Source organism: Hippopotamus amphibius, chromosome 2 (genome assembly GCF_030028045.1).
Source record: "Hippopotamus amphibius kiboko isolate mHipAmp2 chromosome 2, mHipAmp2.hap2, whole genome shotgun sequence".
Lineage (NCBI taxonomy): Eukaryota > Metazoa > Chordata > Mammalia > Artiodactyla > Hippopotamidae > Hippopotamus > Hippopotamus amphibius.
This window is the reverse complement of record NC_080187.1, coordinates 147,844,564-147,868,187: the sequence shown is the minus strand read 5'-3', so window position 1 is coordinate 147,868,187 and position 23,624 is coordinate 147,844,564. Positions and strand designations below refer to the sequence as shown.

Here is a 23,624-nt window from a genome sequence, read left to right as displayed (position 1 = left end):
TCTCTGTGACTGACAGCAGGGACTGATGGGAATAAGAAGCTCCAGAAAAAACTTTTAGATTATATACATTTATATAGAGCACATTATGCCTGAGTCCCAGAGAATCAGGGAGCAGCAGCAGAAAGCAAGGGACGCACAGAAACGCACGTGTGTGTCCCCTCACACTCAAGCTAGGCAGTTCCTTTGACCATGGAAGCAGCAACCCCTCCCCCTCCCCAAACCACCTGCCCAAGGAAATTTGAAAGCAAACTTTCCCTTTAAGAACAAGGTTACCCACATATATTGTTAACCTTAAAAATACATTCCAATACACATTAGGTGCAGATAAATATCGTGTGATTCCACGTACAGGAGGTGCCTGGAATGGTCCAATTCATAAAGTCAGAAAGTACATTGGTAGATGCAGGGGCCTGAGGGTGAGGTGGGGTGGGGAAGGGGTATAGGCAGCTGCTGTGTAATGGGGATAGAGTCTCAGTTTAAGGAGGTGAAAACTTGGGGGGATGGATGATGGTAAGAGTTGCATAAGATGAATGTACTTATTGCCATGGAGCTGTACAGTTAAATGCGGCTAAAAGAGTATGTTTTATGTTATGTAACTTTTACCACAATAAAATAATCATTAAAAAAAAAAGAAAAAAATAAGGTCAATAAAAGCAAACAAACACACACACAAACAAAAGCGTCACCTAGTAATTTCTGGCCTCCTGACCAGAAGTTAGAAAAAAAAAAAAAAAACAGAAAAAAACAAAAGAGGGAAAAAAACTCCCAGGCTGACATCAGCTTTCAGGCTGCAGTGCCCGTGTGCCTCCCCCTGCAGAGGCAGGACGTGCTGCTGTGAGCACGGAGGCAGGAGGGCCTCATGGCTGCCCCTCACCAGCACTGCAGACAGTGGTCTTCAGGACCCTGGGGCTCTCTGCCGGCTGCTTTCTGATTCCCCAGAGAGTAGCTCAGATGCAAGCTACCCCAACTTCCTTTAAGACAGCCTCTAGGCGGTGGGTGTTTAAAAGCCTGCAAAAACCCTGGAGCCAATCTCAGGTGGGGCTGAGCACCAGCTGGGGCCCAGGGATCCAGCGTCTCTGCTTCAAGACCCCCACCCACTGGAAATTATTGACCTCCAGACAGATTTTCTTTAACTTAAAGTGAAGGTGAACTGCATACCACACTCCACCGGGATAAAGGGGGGTCCAAGGCCTAGCTACCCAGCCTCACATCCCAAGCTATACACACACACACACACACACACACATACACATAACAATGAAGGCACCCCCAGGAGGACAGGCCTGCTTCAGCAATGAGGCCCCTCCGGAGGCCCAGGGTGTGAAGAGCTGCACAGAGGGCTGTGTGATGTGCTGTCAGCACCTTAGGCGGTAGGAGGGGGCGGTGGGCAGAGAAGGAAGAAATCTCAGGGTCCTGATGAATCAGAAAAAGGAAAATGGGAAGAGGTGGTCAGGACACAGGAGACGAGAAAACAAAGGATGACCAGAAAAGGGCCAAAGAGCAGAAAATGTAGAAACGATGAGAGCAGCAAGAGAAAGAGGCAAAACAGGGTGTGGGCAACTGCCGAGACCAGCTCGGCGACTCGAGGTGAGTGACGGGTGCCGCAAGCTTGAAGAAGACACAGACACAGACTGAAGAGAAAGATGGGACCGGGGGACTCAAGACCTCTAGGATCAAGAGCCCCGCTGACTCATCCCAGGCTGCTTTTATTGAGTTCGTGGGCTAACATTCTCAGGTTACACTCATAAACAGTCAAAGGCCTCACATGGTTGAGGCAATTATCTTTGTTTACTTCCTGGGTCCGAGTTGAGCAGGTGTGGATTTGAGCTGGGGGTGGAGAGCAAAACAGCCCTGGGGGCAGGAGACCTCTCTCAGATATTAGGGGTCTGTGCCCCACCCGTGTTGGCCCCTCTGCGACTGTGCCTGTCTTAGGTTGTTCCTCCCTTGAGGAATCTTACCCGTCTCTGGCTAACCAGTCATCCTCTAGGGCCAAACACAGTGATATAAGGAAGGTTCTATGCACCAACCCTGTTGGCCCCTCTGCGGCTGTGCCTGTCTTAGGTTGTTCCTCCTCTGAGGAATCTTACCCGTCTTTGGCTAACCAGCCATCCTTCAGGACCAAACAGGGTGATATTAGTCTCCATGCCCCGCACCCTCAGCTCCTCCACTGCTCAAGAATCTCATCGCTCGGCCCACATCAAAAAGGTTCCCGAATGTCTTCCCACATCTCCCCCTTTTTGTTTTCGTAGGAGAAGATAAGCCTGTAGGAGAAGATAACCCTATTCGAGTTATTTCTTTTTCCGTCAATCCTTGGAGCGTTCTTCCTGTGCACCTGAGAACTTAAACATAGGATAATTAAAAGACAACAAAAAGTATCAAAATGCTTAGGAGACTGCTATTCATGCCTTTTATCCAATCCAATGGATGCAATGCTTTTAATCCATCAGCTATACTTTGTAAAGTAGCACTTTGGTGTAGAGATTGCAAAGATGCATATTGCATGCCAGTTATTTTAGTTTGTAATTGTTGTATGTCCAGTGTGACACCATCCGCTCCATATCCCAGCAGATGTGTCACTGGCATCATGGCCATTCCAGATTTGTAATGTTCTTAAAGTTAAGGGAAGTTTCCATATTTTTGTTTGAGCTCTGCCATTCTCTAATTGAGGCCAAGGAGGTACTAATCCAATCCTAAACCATAAAATGGGATAGGGCGAGTGCATGGCAATATTGGTATATGCCATCACAACCTTTTATAGGGATTGCAGGAGGAGTTTTTTTGGTGTAAACCATTAGAGACTGCATACCCCTTAGGGGACCAGTTTCATACTGTTCCATAGGAACCATTAAGTAGTATTACACCCTCCGTCCCACGGCAAAAATCCCAAAGAATCTGATCTTGTCTGTCAGCCCATATCCATTTTATTTTACACAAAGGTCTATCAGGGATGGCATAATTAGTAAACTTAGTCTCCAAAGCTCAAACCTGAAAACAAATGTACAAAGTTCATCTCCGGAGATTCTATATCCTATTCAAGATGGCGTTTCTTTGGAACGCTCATGATATGGCTTAATTCTCCGAGATGGAATCCACACAGGTTCCAGGCCTTGTCCTGGTGACACACAAGCAAACCCTCTTCCCCATGTGATTAACCTTCCTGATGACCAGATATTAGTCAATGGGTCCTGCCACCATATCAGAAAAATTATAGAAGCATCTGGTATAGGAATACATTGAGTTCTCTTAAGAAACTGCAAAATGGGATTTTTCGGATAGTGATTATCAATTTTCCCAATATAATCAGCAAAGGCAATTTGCCAACTTACACAATTTTGGAAACAAGCCTGAATTTCTTTAGTAGTTAAATTAATAATTATATGTGAAGGGTCAGTTCCAATTAAATGCTTACTTCGAGTTCTTCCCTTCAGAACCAACTGAGTTAATAATTCTAAATAAGGTGACAAGGATTTTACCATAGTATTTGCTAAAAACAACCATTCCACAATTCCTTCATTTTGCATTAATATCCCTGTAGGTGAATGAGGAGAAGGTAATATAATTAATTGCAATGGCTGATTAACAGTTACTCTCTGTAACTGAGAAGAATGAATTTTATTTTCTACAAGTTTTAGTTCCTCTAAAGCAGCTGATGTTAAAGTTCTTGGACTATTTAATTTTGAATCTCCTTTTAACAAAGCAAATAGGTTAGACAATGCATAGGTGGGGATTCCTATGCATGGGCGAAGCCAATTAATATCTCCTAGGAGTTTTTGCAAATCATTAAGAGTTTGGATTTGATCTGTCCTCAGTTCCACCTTTTGTGGTCTAATAGTTGTTCTATCAACTATTGTGCCCAAATATTGATATGGGCTATGCATTTGTACCTTTTCCGGAGCTATTTTAAGTCCTGCTCTATCAAGGCAAAGCTGCATGCTAATATATGCAGAAGTAAGTAAATCTTGACTAGGAGCAGCACACAAGATATCATCCATGTAATGGATAAGATAACAATTAGGAAATTCTAGTCGTATTGGTTCAAGGGCTTTAGCAACAAAATTCTGGCAAATAGTAGGGCTATTCAACATGCCTTGAGGTAACACCTTCCATTGAAACCTTTTTCGAGGTTCTTTATTATTTAGTGCAGGCACAGAAAAAGCAAATTTATCTTTGGGATGTAATGGAATGGTGAAAAAGCAGTCTTTCAGATCAATAACTATTAAAGGCCAATTAGCAGGGATCATATTAGGTGATGGGAGGCCTGGTTGTAAGGCCCCCATTGGTTGTATAACTGCATTGACTGCTCTGAGATCTGTTAATAAACGCCATTTACCAGTTTTTTTCTTTATTGGAAATACTGGAGAGTTCCATGGGCTAAAAGATTCTTCAATATGTCCTTTTTCTAACTGCTCAGTCACTAATTCTGTTAGAGCTTCTAACTTTTCTATGGTTAAAGGCCACTGCTCAACCCATACAGGTGTATCAGTTTTCCAGGTCAATGGGATTGGTGCTGGGGGAAGCAGTAAGCTTTTACAAACAGTGGCCACTAGTGAAAAGATTGATATCCAAGACCTTCTCTATTTGCATTACCTTCAGCTGGAATGGGAAATAGTTTCCCTTGATGATATTTACCAAGACCTAACCCTGGCTGATATCCTTGATTTATTTGCATTTCTTGACTTTGCATACTATAAGTATCTATCGTTGGAATGTGGATTTCAGCCTTCCATTGTTGCAATAAATCCCTTCCCCATAAATTAATTGGAAGGTCTGCTATATAGGGTTGTAAGTGGGCTGGCTGCCCATCTGGGCCAATACAAGGCAATATTTTAGCACTTTGCTGCAAGCCATGAGCTCTACCTAAACCTACCACTGTAATGTCTGCAGGACAAGTAGGCCAGCGAGAAGGCCAATGATTACTGCTTATAATTGAAACATCAGCACCTGTGTCTATTAATCCTCTAAAAGCTTTTCCATTTATAGTTACTGAGCACGTCGGGCGTGTTTCTAAAATTTTTTCAGAGAGGAAAACTCCAGCCTCTCCTGTGCTTCCAAAGCCTTTCGTTCTCCTTACTTTTGTACTATTGCCAATCTTATAATATGGCAGAATAAGCAACTGTGCTATTCTATCACCTGGATGGGCTTTCCATGGAACCGAAGTTGATATCATCACTTTAATTTCTCCAGTATAGTCATTATCAATCACTCCAGTATGAATTCTAATTCCTTTTTGTTTTTCAGTTTCGTTTGGCACTGCACAAGCCCATCGGTCCTCTGATGGACAGGCTTCTTCATCAAAGCTATCATTTGAGCCCTCAAGAGCCCATAGAGGCTCTAATAGAGGCTCTAATACTGACTTAATCAGAGACCACATTTGACCAAACAGAACCTGGTACGGGAGTCCCTTTAGAATGCAGTTTTTAAGTTCGTTCCCAACCTTATCCCTAAGTACATAAACCCAGTGTTAGCCTAAAGAAGGAAACTATATACAGTATTCTCAACTATTTACAGAATTTCTAAGAATCGACCTTCACTTGCTTTTTACAAGACCTTCACTTGCTTTTTACTCCACCTGCCCTTAGGAGCTGCCGTAACAGGCATACATCTGGTCGATATTAATCTAAACTTTATTTCCCATATTTTACCCCGAACACAAACTACCCAAGAGATTTACTTACTGGCAGGATTTTCTCAGAGGCCTCTTACTCTCCTCTTGGGGGCTTCACGGCACTTCCCAATTCTTTACTTTTATCAATTTCACTTTCCGTGAACCTTCGTCACTCAAGCCTTTCGAGCCCCACGTTGGGCGCCACTTGCCGAGACCAGCTCGGCGACTCGAGGTGAGTGACGGGTGCCGCAAGCTTGAAGAAGACACAGACACAGACTGAAGAGAAAGATGGGACCGGGGGACTCAAGACCTCTAGGATCAAGAGCCCCGCTGACTCATCCCAGGCTGCTTTTATTGAGTTCGTGGGCTAACATTCTCAGGTTACACTCATAAACAGTCAAAGGCCTCACATGGTTGAGGCAATTATCTTTGTTTACTTCCTGGGTCCGAGTTGAGCAGGTGTGGATTTGAGCTGGGGGTGGAGAGCAAAACAGCCCTGGGGGCAGGAGACCTCTCTCAGATATTAGGGGTCTGTGCCCCACCCGTGTTGGCCCCTCTGCGGCTGTGCCTGTCTTAGGTTGTTCCTCCTCTGAGGAATCTTACCCGTCTTTGGCTAACCAGCCATCCTTCAGGACCAAACAGGGTGATATTAGTCTCCATGCCCCGCACCCTCAGCTCCTCCACTGCTCAAGAATCTCATCGCTCGGCCCACATCAAAAAGGTTCCCGAATGTCTTCCCACAGGCAACCACACACAACAGGAAGGAGACAGAGCAGAAGGAGGGAAGGAAACAGAAACCAGAGAGAGATCAATGGAGAAGGATGTGAGCAAGGAGAGAGGGGACGGGATGAGGACATCACAGGACCTCAGAGCTCTGTAAAGAAACTCCCAGTTAGAAAAGGAATTGGGAGCCCCTCGGTTGATCCTTAGACCTTACAAAAGACTCTTGGGCCAAGTACGCCGCATCGGCCACATAAATCAGCAGGTTAATGGCTGTCAAGATCATCAGGACTAACAGCCAGGCATTGGTCCCAGATGCACAGCAAGGAGGCGAATCTGTCTCTGCAGCTGGACACTGGGGCTGCCACCAAACATCTCATCCAACTGGTGGAGCGACCAGAGGACCAGACAGTGGTGTGGAAGCAGATGGAGAGCACAGTCTGCCCTGACATGAAAGGCACGTAGGGGACGGGCAGCTGTTTATCTTTGTTACAGTCAGATCCAGATTCATTCACTATGAAGTTCACGGCCCCCAGGATAAAGCAGACGGAGTACACAGCCACACACCACAGCAGGGCTCGCTGGTGCAGGTGCAGGCAGGGGCTGCTGATGAAGGCGAAGATGACACAGGCCACAAAATTCTCCAGCCTCCTGAGCACGCCTGGCAAGGTGGGCACAAAGCAGACCATGTCTCCAGGCCAGACACAGACCCAGGGCACATCAGTGGCGTAAAGCACAACAGCCACGCAGGTGAATGCTGTGGCGGTGATGATGGCGTGGTTTCTGGTGGAGCCTGGAGACAAGGACTGGATGTAGGTGGTGTGGAAGTTGACAGAAGTCACAATGCAGACAATGGGCATAGAGAGAGCTGTCCCAGGAGCAGGGCAGGTGGGACTAGAGCCCACGAAACTCCACTATGAAGATGAGGAGGGTCACGGCGAAGCAAAAGCGCCAGATGAAACCAGTTAATTACACCCCCTCTCAGAGTGTCCTCTCTGGCCACCAGTGAGAAGGGCACGCAGTGGAGAGCAGCTGCCCCAGGCGGAGGAAGAAGCCCACGATGCGCGTGGAGCCCAGGCCTGAGGACGCGCACATGGCGATGAGGATGGTCAGGCAGGGCTCCGTCAGGGGTGTTGTAACCTTGCTTGTTTCACAACCAAAGGCTTGTGAGGAGATAAACACGGTTTTGGGGTTTGATGGACTGGTTCCTGTTTTGCTTCGCCTGTTTGCTGTTTCTGTCTTTGTGCTTCTTTCTCTAGAAATCTATGATCACCGACCCCTAGAACACCGACCCTCTAATCTGGACAGTGTAAGGACCACACTCAGGTTCTCACTCCACCAGGGAGCCTCGTGGTTAATGTAAATATCTCAAAAATAGAAGTTCAGGGCACCCCCCAGCACAGGGCCTGCAGCCGTTTCCTGCTTCCCTTCTTGTATAAATCCCTGCTGAAACTTGCATCTAGGGTGTTGGTTCTTTTGCACAGTAAACAACCTTCTCCCCAGATTGTCCGCTTCCTTAAGATAAAGTTACTTTTCTTTTACCCAAAACTCATCTCTCACCATTGGCTTCTTCATTGAAGAGCCCCCGAGCCTGAGCTGGGTGACAGCGTCGTGCAGCCAGGCAGGAGTCAGGTCCACAAGAGCCCTGGTCCTCCACCTGCTCCTGGGGCACGGAGGGGAGTGCAGCTGGGAAGGTCGGGGCACCAGCTGCTGCCTGGGAGGATCTACGGCCATGTTCTAGTGGCTGCTGAACTTGTTAGTTTCCGGAACTTTTCCCTCCTCAGTCATTGCTCACAGCCTGCTTTTGCTTTCTATTGAGAGAAGGAAACTGGCCTCTGAAGAAGCAGCTGAGCTCTTGACTGCGTGAGTAGAGGGGTGTCCCCACCCTGGGAGCCCCCTTCCCACCAGATTGGGCATATTCTTTCCTCCTTGGATATTTGGGGTCCCTTTGGACACCGTGGGAGTGGTAAATAGCTTGTTTGTGACTGTTTGAAATCTATTCTGGGGGAGAGACTGAAGTGAAGTGGGGGGTCTACATCCATCTCTTCTAGCAGTCCACTGGGGTGTATCTTGGCAGACTGGCAAAACTATAGCTATGACCCTGCAACCAAAAAAAAAAAAGTTTTGTTTTTTGATTATTTATTTAATGTAGCCTGGTCCATGTATGTTCTCCATTCTGAAGCACGGTGGCCCCTGAATGGGTCTCTAAATGACGCCACTATTTTGCAGTTAGAGCTGTTTTGTCAAAGATCTGGTAAGTGGGGGGAAATTCCATAAGTGCAGGTGCTCCCTACTAAGGGCTCTTCCAACAAGGGCACTAAATTAATGGTACAAAAAGGGAAACTGAACTGTGAAAAGCCTACCCCCTTTACAGATGAGTCTCTGCAGGCAAGGGAGGAAGAAGAGGGTCAGCTTCTTAGGGCTTGAATCCATCCCAACACTGTACTTTCTATCCTGATGCCCCAGGCAGGGGCTGCCCGGGGTCCACGGCCTCCCTCCCTCCAGTCTTGAAGGAGGAGCAGTCCTAGTGCACTGGGCACAGCCTCAGGGGCTCCACAGCATGAGGAGGAAATGAGGTCTGAAGTAGCCTCTCCCTTTAAGACCCCACAGGGCACTCAGTCTGGCCAGAGTGTGTCCCCTACTTGGGGTAGGGGGAGGAATGGGGGTGGATTTCCACAAAGACAATTCCCTGCAAGAGGTCTGAAAGCACAAGGACAGCCAGTTGGCTATTATTGGAATTAAACTCCGTTTTCCACCTCATACCTACTAAGCTGTAAAAACGCCCATCCTGCATACCCAGGTGATCCACAAAAAATGGTGGAAAATTCACTAGTACTTTTTTCACCCACCGCCCAACACGGGCTGATGCACAGGCGCTGGTGACGATTATGTTGGCAGTGGTGAAGGGCGCCCTGTTCTAGACAAAGCCCAACACCTGCCTCTCCGTGTTTGGCTTCTTGAGTGAAGAGCAGGGAAGCCTGAGTTGGGTAACACTGCCACAAGCTAAGGGGGCCCCAGAAGCTAAAAGAGGCAAAGCCCTGCTGACACCTTGTTTCAAAATTCTGGCCTCCAGACTGTGAGGGAATAAATTCCTGTTGTGATGAGCAACCAGGCCTGTGAAAGTTTGTTGCAGTAGCCCTGGAAACCAAGAGGAATTTCCAGAAATAAAAGGGTATTCTTTGTTGTATTATTTTATTTTATTTTATTTTATTTTTTATTTTATTTTTTTAAATAAATTTCTTTATTTATTGGCTGCATTGGGTCTTGTTACCACACACAGGCTCTCTCTAGTTGTGGTCAGTGGAGGCTACTCTTCATTGCGGTGTGTGGGCTTCGCCTTGCTGCTCCTTTTCTTGTTGCAGAGCACTGGCTCTAGGCATGCAGGCTTTAGTAGTTGTGGCACATGGACTCAATAGTTGTGGCTCTCAGGCTCTAGAGCCCAGGCTCAGGAGTTGTGGAACACAGGCTTAGTTGCTCTGTGGCAGGTGGGATCTTCCTGGACCAGGGATCAAATCTGTGTCCCCTGCATTGGCAGGTGGATTCTTAACCACTTACCACCAGGGAAGTCTCTGTCATGTTATTTCAAAGTTTCCAGAACACCTCCTGCTCTGGAGCATGGTGGGCACATGGATCCAAGGACCCTTTGTCATAACCCGGTGGTCCCCAGTGTCTGAGACTCATGGGGAGGATCCACTGATCTAGAGAAAGGTGGTCAGTCCAAAGGCCCACCGGAGCCGGGAGTGAAGGAGATAAGTGAAGGGGATGGAGAGGACTAAGGCCCCCTGGAAAGGACCAGCTGCATCTGTCTGGGGTGGTAGAAAAGCTGGATGCTGTGTGCATGATATGGTCTCATGTCTATAAACAGGGAAAAAAATCCACAGATACCCCTACAAACATGTGTGCATGTATGTACACACATGTGTAAATATGATGTGAGAGCATGTGAAGTGTGCTGAAGGCTGTATGTGAGGTTGAGGACATGGATGCTCCCTGGATGGAGGGGTGGACACTCCTGTGAGCAGGCAGGAAGGCTGGCCAGGCCGAAGAGGGGAGACTGCGCACTTGATTAGAGACCGGCTTTATGTCAATTATACATAAGAAGAAGAAATTATAGAAAACTAAACAATGATGAGAAAGGGAAACAATATAAAGGGCGTAGCAGCTGCTCAGCTCCAGCCACTCCCCCCTTCCTAAGGGAACGCAGCCCAGTGACACCACATCTCCTGAGGCTTCAAAAGGAGCTGGAAATCTGGATTCTCATGTGAAAGGAAAACACTGCAGCTACCAAATACTTAAGGAAGAAATAACACCAATTCTACACCTATCTTCCAGAAAACACTGTGAAGGAATATCAAACACATCCCTGGGCCACCTCCAGTACAAACTGGTTTGCAATCCCTGATCTGGACCAAATCAACCTTGCATGTGCTTATGGCCAGAGTGGAGCCAGGGCCTCCTTGGTCCTCTTTGAGAGGGAGGGGAAGGGGAACAGGTGGCTGGCATGAACTGAGTGGGCCATGTGCCAGGCCCTCTGATGAGCCCTTCACAGGCTTTCATTCATTTAATTGACACAAAGTAGGTATTAAGCCCATTGCACAGATGTGGAAACTGAACATCTGTTAAGTAACTTGGCCAGGATCATCCAGCTATAAAGTGTCTCCTCCAGGCCCCACAGCCTCCCTGTACCTCTGAGTGTCCATCTCCCCTCCTCTTTCCCTGCCTTTCTTGCACCTCCTCCTTCCTTCCTTTGTCCCGGCCATGACCTTCCCGGCACACTGTCTTCCGAGTCCAGAGGGCTGGCTGCTGGGCAGGCAGGGTTCAGCCACACCTAGGCTGTGCTCTGACGGGGGCCCCATGTCCACGCTCACAGGTTACAGTGGAGGAGGGGCTGCTGGGGAAACTCAGGCAAACCTCCTGCTTTCCAGGTGGAGGAACTGAGCCCAGAGAGGGCACAGGCCTCACCCAGGGTCACACAGCTGGAACCCCCATGCTCTCCTTCCCCAAGCCGGCCTCTGTGGCAGTAAAGGATCCAAAATTGTCTTTTAGTCTTAGGTGGAATCAAAGGGTGAATGCAGAATTTAAGCAAGGATCAAACGGGGGGACAGACAGCATGACACCCAGGCTTCCCCTCACAGCCAGTGCCCCTCCCCTACCCCCGGCAGTGCCCACTGGGAGGCCAGCAGGCTCCAGGCTCCCCTGGCAATTGGGGCTGAAGGAGCTTTGTGAGTCCAGGCAGGTTCTTGGGCTTTGCTCTGTGTTTCTCTTTCCAGCCTCAGCGTTTCCCAGGGTTTTTATCAGCAAAGGTGACAAGGCCCCTGAGGGCAGGAAGCTGGCTGTGGGCTCAGGGTGCTGGCCCTTCAGCCCTGGGGGCCTCTCAGCAAACAGGCCCTCTGAAACAGGGCAGCTGTCCCTGAGGAGGGAGCAGGCTGGGAGGGGCTCTCCCTCCCCCCACACACGGGGACCCTCGCAGGAGGCCCCTGTGGGAGGCAGGACTGGGCCCTGGGTAGCAGGACTGTCTTGGGCAGGAGACCTGGGCAAGTCCATGGTCTCCATGGTCCCTGCCACTCTCGCCACATGTCCCCTGTCCCAGCCCTGAAACCCCTTTAGGCCCCTGTTCTCCTCTCTCAGTTCCATGCCAGGCCCCTCCTCCACGGGGAAGGTGGGCTCCAGGCCTGCATCCCTTGTGGGTCAGAAGACACCTGCTGGGCTGCCTCAGGGCCACTCAGACCCCAGAATCCCCCCAGCCATCTCCACTCTGCCCCCCCCACCCTCACCCCAGTGCTGGGTGCATCCTCAGGGCTGTCACCTCCCAGGTCTAACAGGTGCCTCCTCTTTCAGCAACTGCCCTTCAAAGGGGGCCGATCATCCGTCCATGCTCCACCCCCTCCCTGGGACACCCTGAAAGGCTCCACATCAGCCTCCAGACACAGCATCCTTGTTCATCTCCAATCCCTTCTTCCCAGCTTGGAAGCTGCTACTCAGTCTCCCAGGCCAGAAAAATCCTCACTCAGGTAGGACTACTCCTAGATCTTTCCAGACTCGCACCTGGATGGCAGCTTTGGAGCTTAAAGGTCAAACATCATGTCAGTTTATTCTGTGGTTCCTCCATGATGCTCTACCTCAGAGTAACGCTGGGTTGGTGTCTCCCTTCCCAAATGGGAAAGAGTCACGTGTTAAGACAAAATTGGGCTGGAGGGAAAGTTAAAACAGGTCCTCCTTCCCATATCACCTTGTCCCCACTGCCTTGCTCTCACCCCGTGGCTCCTCCCTGTTCACCCCTGAAGCTGCCCTCCTCCGGGTGGGGCTGTGTCACCTCAGATGGCAGCTGCTTCTAGTGATGGCTGCAGGGAGGAAAGGCTCTTCAGGGTGCTGTGGAAGGAGGCCATGGCCCTGAAGGCATGTCTGGCTTCCAGAGCCTGAGCTTTGGTCCTGGGCTCCCACCCACGGGTCCTGCTGAAATGCTGGGCTGTACAGCAAAGAGCTCCAACCCACAGCTTTGGCTGTTATCTGGGTTCCCACTTCCTAGTCATGCTACCTTAGAGAAGGGATTTAATTCTGTGAGCCTTAGTTTTGTCTCCTGTAGAATGGGGTTAGCAGTACAGTCCTCAATCTGATTTCTGAAACCCTTCAGATCAGGTATGCTCCAGAATTCACAATTTTGCAGCTTCAGACAGGTGACTTGCTAGATATGTTCTATATGATATAACACCTCACCAGGGCCTGAAAGTACCTTGTAATCAAAGACATTAGTGTTTCTGCAAATTATCTTCTGAACATTCACACTAATGAAATAAACAAAGACTATAAATTGTCCTTTCAGGTCAAATCTTGTTACCAATCATTTTTAAAAATGTTCTTTACTTTTTTCATTGACTTGAAGCATTGGGATTGCAGATAAAGACCATTGTAGCTTTTGTCTCCATAGATAATGGGCCACAGCTCAAAGAGATAAAAGAAATATTCATGGTTTGATGCCAGAACAACCCAGTCCTTAGGTTTGGGATAAGACAAATCTCCTGACAAGGCCAAGGGTGATGGGCGGGGAGAATCATTCTGGAGCAGCTGTGCTGTTACCCGTGTCTGAGCCATTGGTTCCAACTCCACAGATCCGGAGCCCCAGCCGTCACAGGCCCCTGCGCCTTTCCAGGTGTCTGACTTAATGCCCCTCACCAGAGCCAGATCTTTCTCTAATGGGTCCTCAGCGAAGACCACTGTCATTCCATTGACAGAGACACTCATGACCATGCCCACTGCCACCCCCTCCGAATCATCATCCTCCTGTCTGGGCTCCCACATCTGGATCCAGATCCTGAGACTCCTCCGCGTCCTGCAGCTGCTCTCCACCTGTGCGGCCTTCTCCCTGGTGGTCAGCATGGGCACCTGGAGGGAGAGAAAAATTTACTGGTACATGTTTGCCTGGGCCTTCTGCTTCATCGTGACCCTCCTCATCCTCATAGTTGAGTTAAGGAAACTTGAATCCCGCTTCCCCTTCTACTGGTACAACTTTCCTATCAACTATGCCTGCTACGCCACCCTCGTCTGCCTCTCAGCCTCCATACTCTTTGGCGCCACCTGCATCCAGTTCTTGCCTCAGGGCCCCACCCGGGACAACGCCATCACCGCCACTGCATTCTCCTGCATTGCTGCTGTGGCTTATGCCACCGAAGTGGCCTGGACCTGGGCCTGTCACCTGCGAGGTGAGATCACCAGGTTTATGCGCACAATGCCAGGCGTGCTCAAGCTGCTGGAGAGCTCCATGGCCAGTCTCATCTTGGGCTTCATCAGCGGCCCCCAGGTCTATCAGCCCCATCCAGCCCTGTTGTGGTGTGTGGCTGTGTACTACATCTGCTTCATCCTGGCGATCGTGGCCCTCCTGCTGGGCCTGGTTGACTTCGACAATAGGCAGCCTGTCCTCTTCCGCATTTCCCTACTGGGGCTGAGCCTGCTCTCCGTCCTCCTCTACACCAGCGCTGTGGTCCTCTGGCCGCTCTACCAGTTCAGCGAGAAGTTGGGTGGCCAGCCCCAGCGGTCCAGCGATGTGAGCTGCAGCGATGAGCTCCCCTCCACAATATGCACCTGGGACCAACAACTGACTGTGGCCATCCTGACAGCCATCAACCTGCTGGTTTACGTGGCTGACATGGTGTACTGGGCCCTCCAGGTTTTTGTCAGGGACTGAGGATCAGCCCAGGGGCTCCCAATTTCTGCTTCCCTCTGAGTTCTTATGGCCTCTGATGTCCTCTTCCTGTCCCCTCTCTCCCTTTGAACACCCTTCAGTTCATCTCACTCTCTTTTCTGTTTCCTTCCCTCCTTCTGCTCTGGGTCCTTCCTGTTGTGTGTGGTTGCTCACATCCTGTTTTGTCTCCTCTTTCTCTCTCAACTTTTCTGCACTTTTGCTTTCTTGGCCCTTTTTTGGTCATCCTTTGTTTTCTTGTCTCCTGTGTCCTGACCACCTCTTCCCATTGTCCTTCTGATCGGTCAGGGCCCTGAAACTTCTTCCTTCTCTGCCCACCACCCTCTGCCTCCTCCTAAGGTGCTGACTGCACATCACACAGCCCTCTGTGCAGCTGTTCACACCCTGGGCCTCCGGAGGGGCCTCATTGCCAAAGCAGGCCTGTCCCCCTGGAGGTGCCTTAGTTGGTGTGTGTGGGGGTGTGTGTGAGGGTGGGGGTGGGTAGCTAGGTATTTGAATCCCTTTCTCTCAGTGGAGAAAAGAAAAAAATCTCTGTAGATCAATGATTTCCAGTGGCAGGAGGATTAAAGCAGGGACCTCAGATCCCTAGGGCCTAATGGGTGCTCAGCCCCACCTGAGATTTTCTCCAGGATGTTTGCAGGCTTCCTAAACCCCAAAGCCTAGGGGGCATCTTAGAGAAAGACAGCGTTGGATGCCATCCATCTTAACCACTCTCTGGGGAATCAAAAAAGAGCTGGCGAAGAACCCCAGGGTCCTGAAGACCACTGTCTGCAGGGTTTGTGAGCGGCAGCGATGCGGCCCTCCTGCCTCCGTGTTCACAACAGCACGTCCTGCCTCTGCAGGCAGAGGAACATGGGCACCGAAGCTGTAAACCTGATGGTAGGCTAGGTTTTCTTTTCCTTTTTTTTTCTGGTTAGGAGGTCACAAATTCCTGGGGGGCTCTATCCTGAAGGGAGAAGTTTGTTTTCATTTTATTCCTGGTGGAGTGGTGTGAATGGGGTGGGGATTGCTGCCCCCACAGCCAAAGAAACTGCAGTGACGGCGTGTGGTGGGCACAGGTGTGTTTTCTGTGTGCCCGTGGCTTGCTGCGGCTGCTTCCTGCTCCTCTGGGACTCATGAATAATGGGATAATTAAAAATTAATTAAAAAACAATTCCTGGAACTTCTGGTCCCCATCAGCCCTGCTGTCAATCATAGAGAGAAGCTTTGTCCCTTCTACCACATCCATAATGTGAGTTTTTAAACCTTTAAAAGATAAAAGTGAGAAAACCCACAAAATCCACAGATCCTAACTGTCCCAAATGTGCCTAGAGCTCAGCAGCTGCCTAGCAGGTTTCCCTCCTCACCCAAACCACCCTCTCAAGGAGCCCCTCCCGCAATCCCCACCCCCAGTCCCACCCCTCCAGCCCGCCCACCACCACCTCAGCCAAATCCCAGGGAATGGCCCAGCATTGGGAAAGGAGAGGTGGGCCTCACCCCAGTGCCCAATATCTGGTCCCCTAGCTCTTCAAGGAGCCCTGCCAGCTCCTGGTTGCCTCTCTAAAAGGTGTGTGTTTGTGTGCATGAGAGCGTTTGTGTGTGTGTGTGTGTGTGTGTGTGTGTGTGCGTGCCCCTGTGCCCCTGTGCATTGAGACCAGCAGCCCTTGACAGCAACTGGTGGCCAGAAATGCTTTACAAGCCTTCATTCCCTCTAATTCTCTCCACAACGCCTCAGAGCCCAGCATCCTCGTGTGCCCAGGGCCAGAGGGGCCAGGCCAGCAGAGCTGTGGGGGAGGGGCAGGGGAAGGCCCCCCCACTGCTGCCACTCACCCCTGCACTGGGACGGAGCATGGGACCTTCACCCAGGGGCAGGTTGGGTGGGTGGGGAGGGCTCCCAGGAGGTCACCGTGGCAGGAAAATCTTAAGAAGCAATGTAGTAATTTCCGTATTTTTAGGAAGACAAGAAAAATGTAAATATAACATTTCTCTCTACCTATTTGGGCCTCCTCCCTCCCCTCTAGCGTGCGTTGTGCATCTGCAGTGTGTGTTAACCTCCCCAAGGGAAGAATTACCTGCTCCACCATAAAGATCAATTTTTCATCCATGTAACTCCTAGAAGATACCAATGCTGACTCATGACTTTACTACTATGACTAGCTACACTACTTGTATTCTGCCTATGTTACACGGTTATTGTTTCTTGCATCACCAGATGTGTCACTGAGCCTGTGATAAAAATGATGGTGAGGAAGTGACTTGAAACGATTGACCTGATGCATAGTCTCTAAGACCCAGGACTGTGATAGTGTGACTCTAGATATGGGAAGAGGCAACAGGAGGGAACCATTTCCTAGAGCTGACAGACGAGTAAGACAGCTGGTCCAGAGGCCTTTGGCTCCTGTTACCAGGACTAGGTGAGTAACAGCACCTTGAGCGGCCTATCAATGGACTCCTCACCTGACCTGGGAAGGAGCGTTCCTAACCCTTGAGACAAGTTGGTCAAAGATGCCTCCCAAACTTTTACTGAAACTAAAACTGAAAGGGAGGGATTGTGTAATATAGACCACTGCCCACCACCCAGTTCTACAAGAATCAAGTCCTCAGCCACTGCAGTTGCTGACCTGCAATCCACCCTGGAAGGAATTCAGGGCGAAGAGGAGGATGGGGCACTCTGTGCTCTGGGAAAGCTGCCGGAACCGACCCTCAGCTAGGTATCCACAGGGGTAAGTTTTATGAACCCAGTTTCTTGTATCTTCCCAGACTTAGAAAAGCACTGGACCGTTAACTAAGGAATATGTTCTTAGCAAATACCAGTAACCTTCTAACAAGACGTGTGCTTGACTGCACACGCCCCTCACCAAGGTCACAGACATCCTGGCTCCCCGCCCCTTCCCTCTTCCAAACAGTGCTCAGAGCTTTCTGACAGGCAGTGTCCCAGGTTCTAATCCTCAGGTTTGCGTGAATAAAATCTCCATTTCTTTCTTGTATGGATTATTGGTTAATTTTGTCATCCACACGGGCAAGTGTGTGTTGACCTCACAAGTCTCTGTGCAGAAATCTCATATTCTTGCATTTCCCAAATCAAATTGAACACAACCCTGGGCCCCCATTTCCCAGCAGGATAGAAATGCCTCTGTAGTTTCATAAATAATTGCCAAAGAATGTGCTCAACTCAGGAGCTCATTGTTCAAACCTTATGGTTCCTGAAGGCAGCTGCTTCATCCCTCCTATTTGGTGGAGATTAAAGGTCATTTCTCACAATTCTAAGGCAAGGTTCAATCTCTTCACTTTGGAGCTCAAAAGAAAGTTTTAAGGTCCTTTGCTTAGTCCAACCCTCTCGTCATAGAGGAGGTGCAGCTGGACCCCAGGGAGGGGGCAGGACTTGTCCAGAGTCACCCTGTGTCTGGCAGAGTCAGAGACAGTCCCCCAGGCTTCCTGGTTCCCAGGCCGGCTGTCTTCCCTCTGCCCCACGCTGCCTGTTCCAAGTGTGGCAGCAGCATCCTCCAGGCTAGGACTCTGCCCCATCCACCCTAGTTCTGCCACAAACCTGCCACGACATCCTGAGGAGGTCACCCACTGCTGGGTGAGTCCGTTTCCTGGTCTACAAAATGGGGGAGGGGGTGCCAGAGACCTCTAGTCCCCTCTCAACTCTACCTCTTCCCTGAGCTCTTTTCTGCTGAGAGTGTAAAGGGGCTGATTCCAAGTAGTGGAAGAGGAAATGGAAGGCCAGAGTGAGTGAGAGGCAGATCTGAACTTCATGGCTGTGTCCATGGCTGGCTCCAAGAGCAGTGACATCTGCTCTTGACTTCAGTCAGGTAGCCCCACAGCCCTGGTCTGGTCCCCCTGGGGATGAACCGTGAGTAGCTGGAGAGCAGAGCCCAAGAGATCTGGTTTCTAGTTCCAGTTCTGCCACAGGCTAACTCATGACCACAGATCAGTCTTGTCCCTGATCTGAGCTGCAATCTCCCATGTATGAAGTGAGCATACTGGGCTAAAAGGGTGGTTTTGAGCCCTAGGTTTCTGGGGTGGGGGTTGCAAGTAGGGTGGTGGCATCAGACACCAGTTTCTCTAACCGGAGCAGCCTGGCATGAATCAAGCTCCACTCAGGATCTCATTTGAAAATAAGACTGGAAAGCCTGGAAACAATCCACATGCGCATCTTTATGATGCTGGTTAATAAACCAAGTGTAGACCAGGGGGGAAGACTATACAGCTGGATACAATGAGGCTGCTCTCCAAATGTTGCTAAGGAAATATCTCCAGGATATATTTAGTAAAAACAGGAAAATACAAAACGATGTCTTGTGTGCTACTTTTATGTAACAAAGGGGAGAAAAAAATGAAAATACCTGTATATGCTTGATTTGCATTAAGAAGCTAGGGAAGGAGTCTCGTGAGTCCAATGGAGCAGTCACCTGGTACTTCTGGGAAAGGGAAGCTGAGGTGAGAGCGCATGGATCCCCAGGTAGGAGCCAGGGTTCTCAATGTGTGGCTTTTTAGAATCCTTTAATTTGGAGCCACGTAAAAACATCACCAGTATAAGAAAATAAAATTTATTTGAAAAATAAGCCAATAGAAGAAGGGTCAGGGGAGGGATAGTTGGCCAGACGGTCTCCATATTCCCTGCAGCCTCGATGGACAGGCTGGGGGAGGAGCTGAGAGATGTCCACACATGCCTGTCTCCGAAGACAGAGGGAAGGCGGGCCCCTTGGGTCCAGGGGTCTGGAGAGGGGAGGTGAGGCCTGCAAGCCCATCTGCTGGGTGGCCAGGGCCTCCCCCAGCCCTTTAGCACACACAGTTGATGGAGAAGCCCCCTGGTGCCCAAGTCTCAGGCCCTTCCCTTGCTCCCTGCCTGGCCTGGGCTCCCTGTCTCCCAGGGCAGCGGCCAGAGGCTGCCCTCATCAGCCGGCCACACAAGGCCTCCTCCATGTAGGGATGAGTGCCGCTGACTCAGCCCCAGACTGTGACCTGAGCTGCTTCCAGAACAGAGCCCAGGGCACAGATGTTCCCATTCTCTGGCTCCAGACCAGCTACTTGGAAAAATCAGGGTTGGCCTTCCTCAATCCACCTCTGAGTGGAGAGATGATGCCCCTTCTCTCCTGCGGTTTTGGGCTCCAGGCTGCCCTCCCCAGACCAGCTGCTGGCTGCCAACCCATGTGGCCCTTGTCTGTGAGGCTGGCTCCTGTCCCAAGGTCCCTGTAGAGATGCAGGTGGTTAGGGGCGTGTTGGCAAGGCTTCAGCAGCCCCTGTCTAAGGTCTCCACTTTCTCTCTAGGGATTTCTGGCTGGTTTACCAACAGGAAGTGATCTGACTGAGATGGGGACACTGCTGCAGGACCTCTGGGTGGGACATTGCAGCCAGACCAGGACACACAGGAGCCAGGAGATGATTCCTGGACCCAAGAGAGGAGGGAAGGGGCTCAGCATTTACTGAGGTTCCATTATGTGCTGAGCTTTTCAGGGAGACAGACTTGTGTTCAAGTCCAGGCTCTGTCAGGAGTTGCTCTGTGAACCTGAACAAATTATACAATGTCATCTCTGCGCCTCCATCTCACCATCTATAAAATGTGAATGAGAATAATAATATCCCTGAAGATGAAATGAAGTGTAAAATCACATGGTAAGATAGTTGGTGCTGAAAAAAAATTGGCATCTCTCCTCTTCTTAGGTAGAAGGTATAAAGTCTCCACTAGGCAGGGGTTAAGATGCTGAAGCCTCATGCCTGGGTCCAGATCCCAGCTCTGCCACTTCCTACCTGTGTGATCCTGGGCAGTTACCCTCCCTGTGCCTGTGAAGATGGGGACAGTGAGCACAGAGTTCATAGGGCTGCTGGGAGGGACAAATGCATCCAGAGCAGTGCTTGACCTACAGCGAGCACGACACGTGTGACCTCTCAGAATTGGGTCAACACCTGCCCCGCTACAGCGCAAGTCCTCAGGGACCCTTTCTTATCAGACAAAACCTGTGCGCTCTAACCTGAGGCCTCTTCTGCAGCCAGGCTGGGCTGGTGAGGGTTTACCTCAGTTGCTCTTTTCTGGGTCTGCTCCTGACCAAGGGCGGAGAGGTGGTAGTGGGAGAAGCTCTGTTCAATCCCATCCCATCACCCCCCACCGCCAACCAGCATTTGTTTCTATAAATCCCTCCAGTGCTTTGCATGGAAGGAGAGCGAGCTTCCTCAGACAACAAATTTCCCCAAACCCACCCATCTGGGCAACCAGGGGCTCATGGGGCAGCGGTGGGGGTCCCTCTGGGCCTCCTTCCCTCCCCACATTGGCCCTGACAAGCCTTAGGACCAATGACACCCTCTTAGCACTACTGCCAAGGGACGTCACTCCCCTTGTCCCAGCTGCAGCCCGCCTGCCCCTCGGGCGCCCGGCTGCCCACTGCTGCCAGCAGCACGCCATCCCTCAGGCCACCTGGGGACCCCCGTGGTCCAAGTCCATGCTGCGTAGGGCCAGCTGCCCATCAGCCCAGACCACTGCCCCCAGTAACACTCTTGTAGCTAGTCTGGGATCATTCCTTGTTTGAATCCATTAGAAGAAAGCCTGTAGTTCTTTCTGCTGCATCAGGCAAGAGGCACTTCCAGAGTATTCTGTTTCTGGACCCTGCAGAGGCTGGAGGGCCCCAGGTCCCTCCGTCATCTCTCTCACCCTCTGCCTCCCTCCTGCAGGGTCCGGGCACCCCAGCTTTCCCTTCTCCCTTCCCACACACTTGTTTTAAGCTTTGTTCTTGGTGTCATCCAGAACTTGCTCAAATATAAGCACATAAAGACACAGTTTTCTGTATCTTCAGGCAAATGCGGCCGCACAGCCACCAGCCCATTATTAGGAAGCCATTACTATTGTATTAAAACAAGCCTGATGTGTTACAGGTATACTATTATGTGCCTGTTACAAAATGAAATGCAAAACTCCACGTGCACTTTCAAGTAAAACATGAGGTTTCAAAGATAAACACTAGAGTATAGATCCTCCAAGCAGAGGTATCTTCTTCTTTGTTCACTGATGTTTTCCCAGTGCTGAGAAGAGGGCCTGGCACACTGAGGTGTTTGCTGAATGAATGTTACACGAGCTTACAGCCTTGGGATCCAGGCTGGACCCCCTGACCTGGATACATTCCATCCCTTCCGCCTTTAGGGGAAATGTCTGAGAATCATTGGGTCATGTCACTCCTCCTAACACTCCATGGCCTTGTATGATGGACATCTCCATGGAGGGGAACCACTGAAAACCTGAACTCTCTGTCACATTTGAGGATGCCCCTCTCCTGTGAGTCTTGGTGAGAGACTGGGCCTTGCCATCAATAAGAAACTTAAGAAGCCAGATAAATATTTGACCTGCCCCACAGGTGAGGCTTGGATACACTTTTAAGGAGCAGGTGACAGACAGACACCAGGTCAGATCAGAATTCCCTCTGCTAGGGCCTGCAGTTGCATCCAGTGTGCGCTTCCAATGGCCTCAGTGCCTGGACCAGCTGCCCTTGGCTGTGCCCTGGCTGCCCAGCATCCCTGCTTCTTTGTCTGAGCCTGTTCTCTGGCTGGTCCCTCCCTAATAATTCTCCAAGCTACACAGCATCCTTCTGGTACAGTTGTTCTCTGCTTAAGTTGCCAGAGATGTTCTCTGCAGGGTGTAATCAAGATCCATCATGTCTAAAAGCAGATGCTATTATCTCCATTTTCTGGATGAGAAAACTGAGTGGCATTGACTGAGCACAGGATTACCCTGTGCCTGGCTGTGCTCTGGTCTCAGTTCAGGGATAGGGGTGGGTTAGGCATGTAAGGGGAAAGGCCCTGAGATGACAAGGAGAAATTAGAAGACGTTCTCAGTGGCTGGAGAGGGAGGTGATGGGGCTGGAGAAGTAGAAAGGACTCTGAGCTGGCAGAGCTTTGGAGGTGACGTGCTGGAGTGTGTCTATCATCCTAAGAGAAGTGGTCCAAGCTATCTTAGTTTGAGTTCAATCAAAAGTAAACATTTAGGAAAAGAATGGAAATAGAGGAATCAGCTGGAAGCTTGTGGCAGGCGTCTGAGGGGATAGATGGATCTGGACCAGGGGGTGGCTCTAGAGATGAAGAAGAGTGGGTGGAGTCAACAAGTATTTTGTGAGAAGCATCTGTGAATGTGGTGCCATTAAGTGAGAAGGAAAGATGAGGAAGGATCAGTGTGTGTTGGGCGGGGGGTGGATTCAAGAGGTGGGATTGGACATGGTGAGTGTAGGTGTCCTGAGACAGCCAGACGGAGAGCTCAGGAGGCCGTTGGATGTGACTCTGGGTCTCAATAGAGATTAGCACCAAAGGCAGGAACTGGGGAGTTGTCATCATTCAGCCTATTCACTGCATTAAGAATCTTCTTAAATGTCACATCCATAGAGCAGCCTGTCCTGTCCACCCACCTAAAATAGCAGTTTTGCCCACCCTCTACCCTCCAGTAACTCTCTCTTCACCTGTTTTCCCTTTGTTATGGCGTTTATCACCCAGTGACCTGATACATATGATTTGCATATTCTCCATCTCTTGTACCAGAGTGGAAGCTCCGTGAGGGCAGAACTATTGGTTCTCTTCTCTGCTCTCTGTCCAGCGCCTAGAGCAGTGCCTGGCACACATTCGGTGCACAATGACAATTGTCTGCTGCGTGGAATCTTAAAGCCATCAGACTGGATGAGGACAGGAAGGTGCACAGAGAAGAGGTGGTCTAGACCCAAGCCCTGAGGACCTGAGATGCTCAGACGATGGGAGAGGAGGAGGAGGAGGGAGAGAAAGATGGAGGAGAAGCTGAGCAGCAAGAGGAGAATCACTCCAGGGAAGGTTTCCTGACTCAGGTGAGTGATACTGAGAGACCTAGTGATGAGAAGGTACATCTATCTTGAGTGGCCAACGTGGTGCTCACTGGTGACCTGGTGAGAATGGTTTCCATGGAGCGGTGGGAACAGAAGGCAAAGATGGGGTTAGAGCAAATGAGAGGAGGGAAAATGGAGAGGGGGGTGTAGGTCATGTTCAGGATGCTTGTGGAGAAATGGTGCAAAGGAAAATAGCTGGGCAGGTATAGGATCAAGGGTTTGCCTTTTTTTGTTTGTTTGTTTTAAACAGAGAGATGCTAAAACATACATTTCTAATAGCAGATGCCAATAGATA

General features: G+C 50.0%; 1 protein-coding gene and 1 pseudogene across 1 annotated transcript; one reads left to right on the top strand and one right to left on the bottom strand.

The window, feature by feature from the left end:
• Positions 1-6,497: 6,497 nt before the first annotated feature.
• LOC130844105 (myeloid-associated differentiation marker-like) lies at positions 6,498-8,059 on the bottom strand (annotated as a pseudogene).
• An 88-nt stretch (positions 8,060-8,147) lies between these two features.
• LOC130845772 (myeloid-associated differentiation marker-like) lies at positions 8,148-14,584 on the top strand. The gene is made up of 2 exons (XM_057723479.1): positions 8,148-8,188; positions 13,432-14,584. The coding sequence occupies exon 2, from the start codon at positions 13,485-13,487 to the stop codon at positions 14,502-14,504; it is 1,020 nt and encodes a 339-aa protein (XP_057579462.1). The 5' UTR covers positions 8,148-8,188; positions 13,432-13,484; the 3' UTR covers positions 14,505-14,584.
• The last annotated feature ends 9,040 nt before the right edge of the window (positions 14,585-23,624 follow it).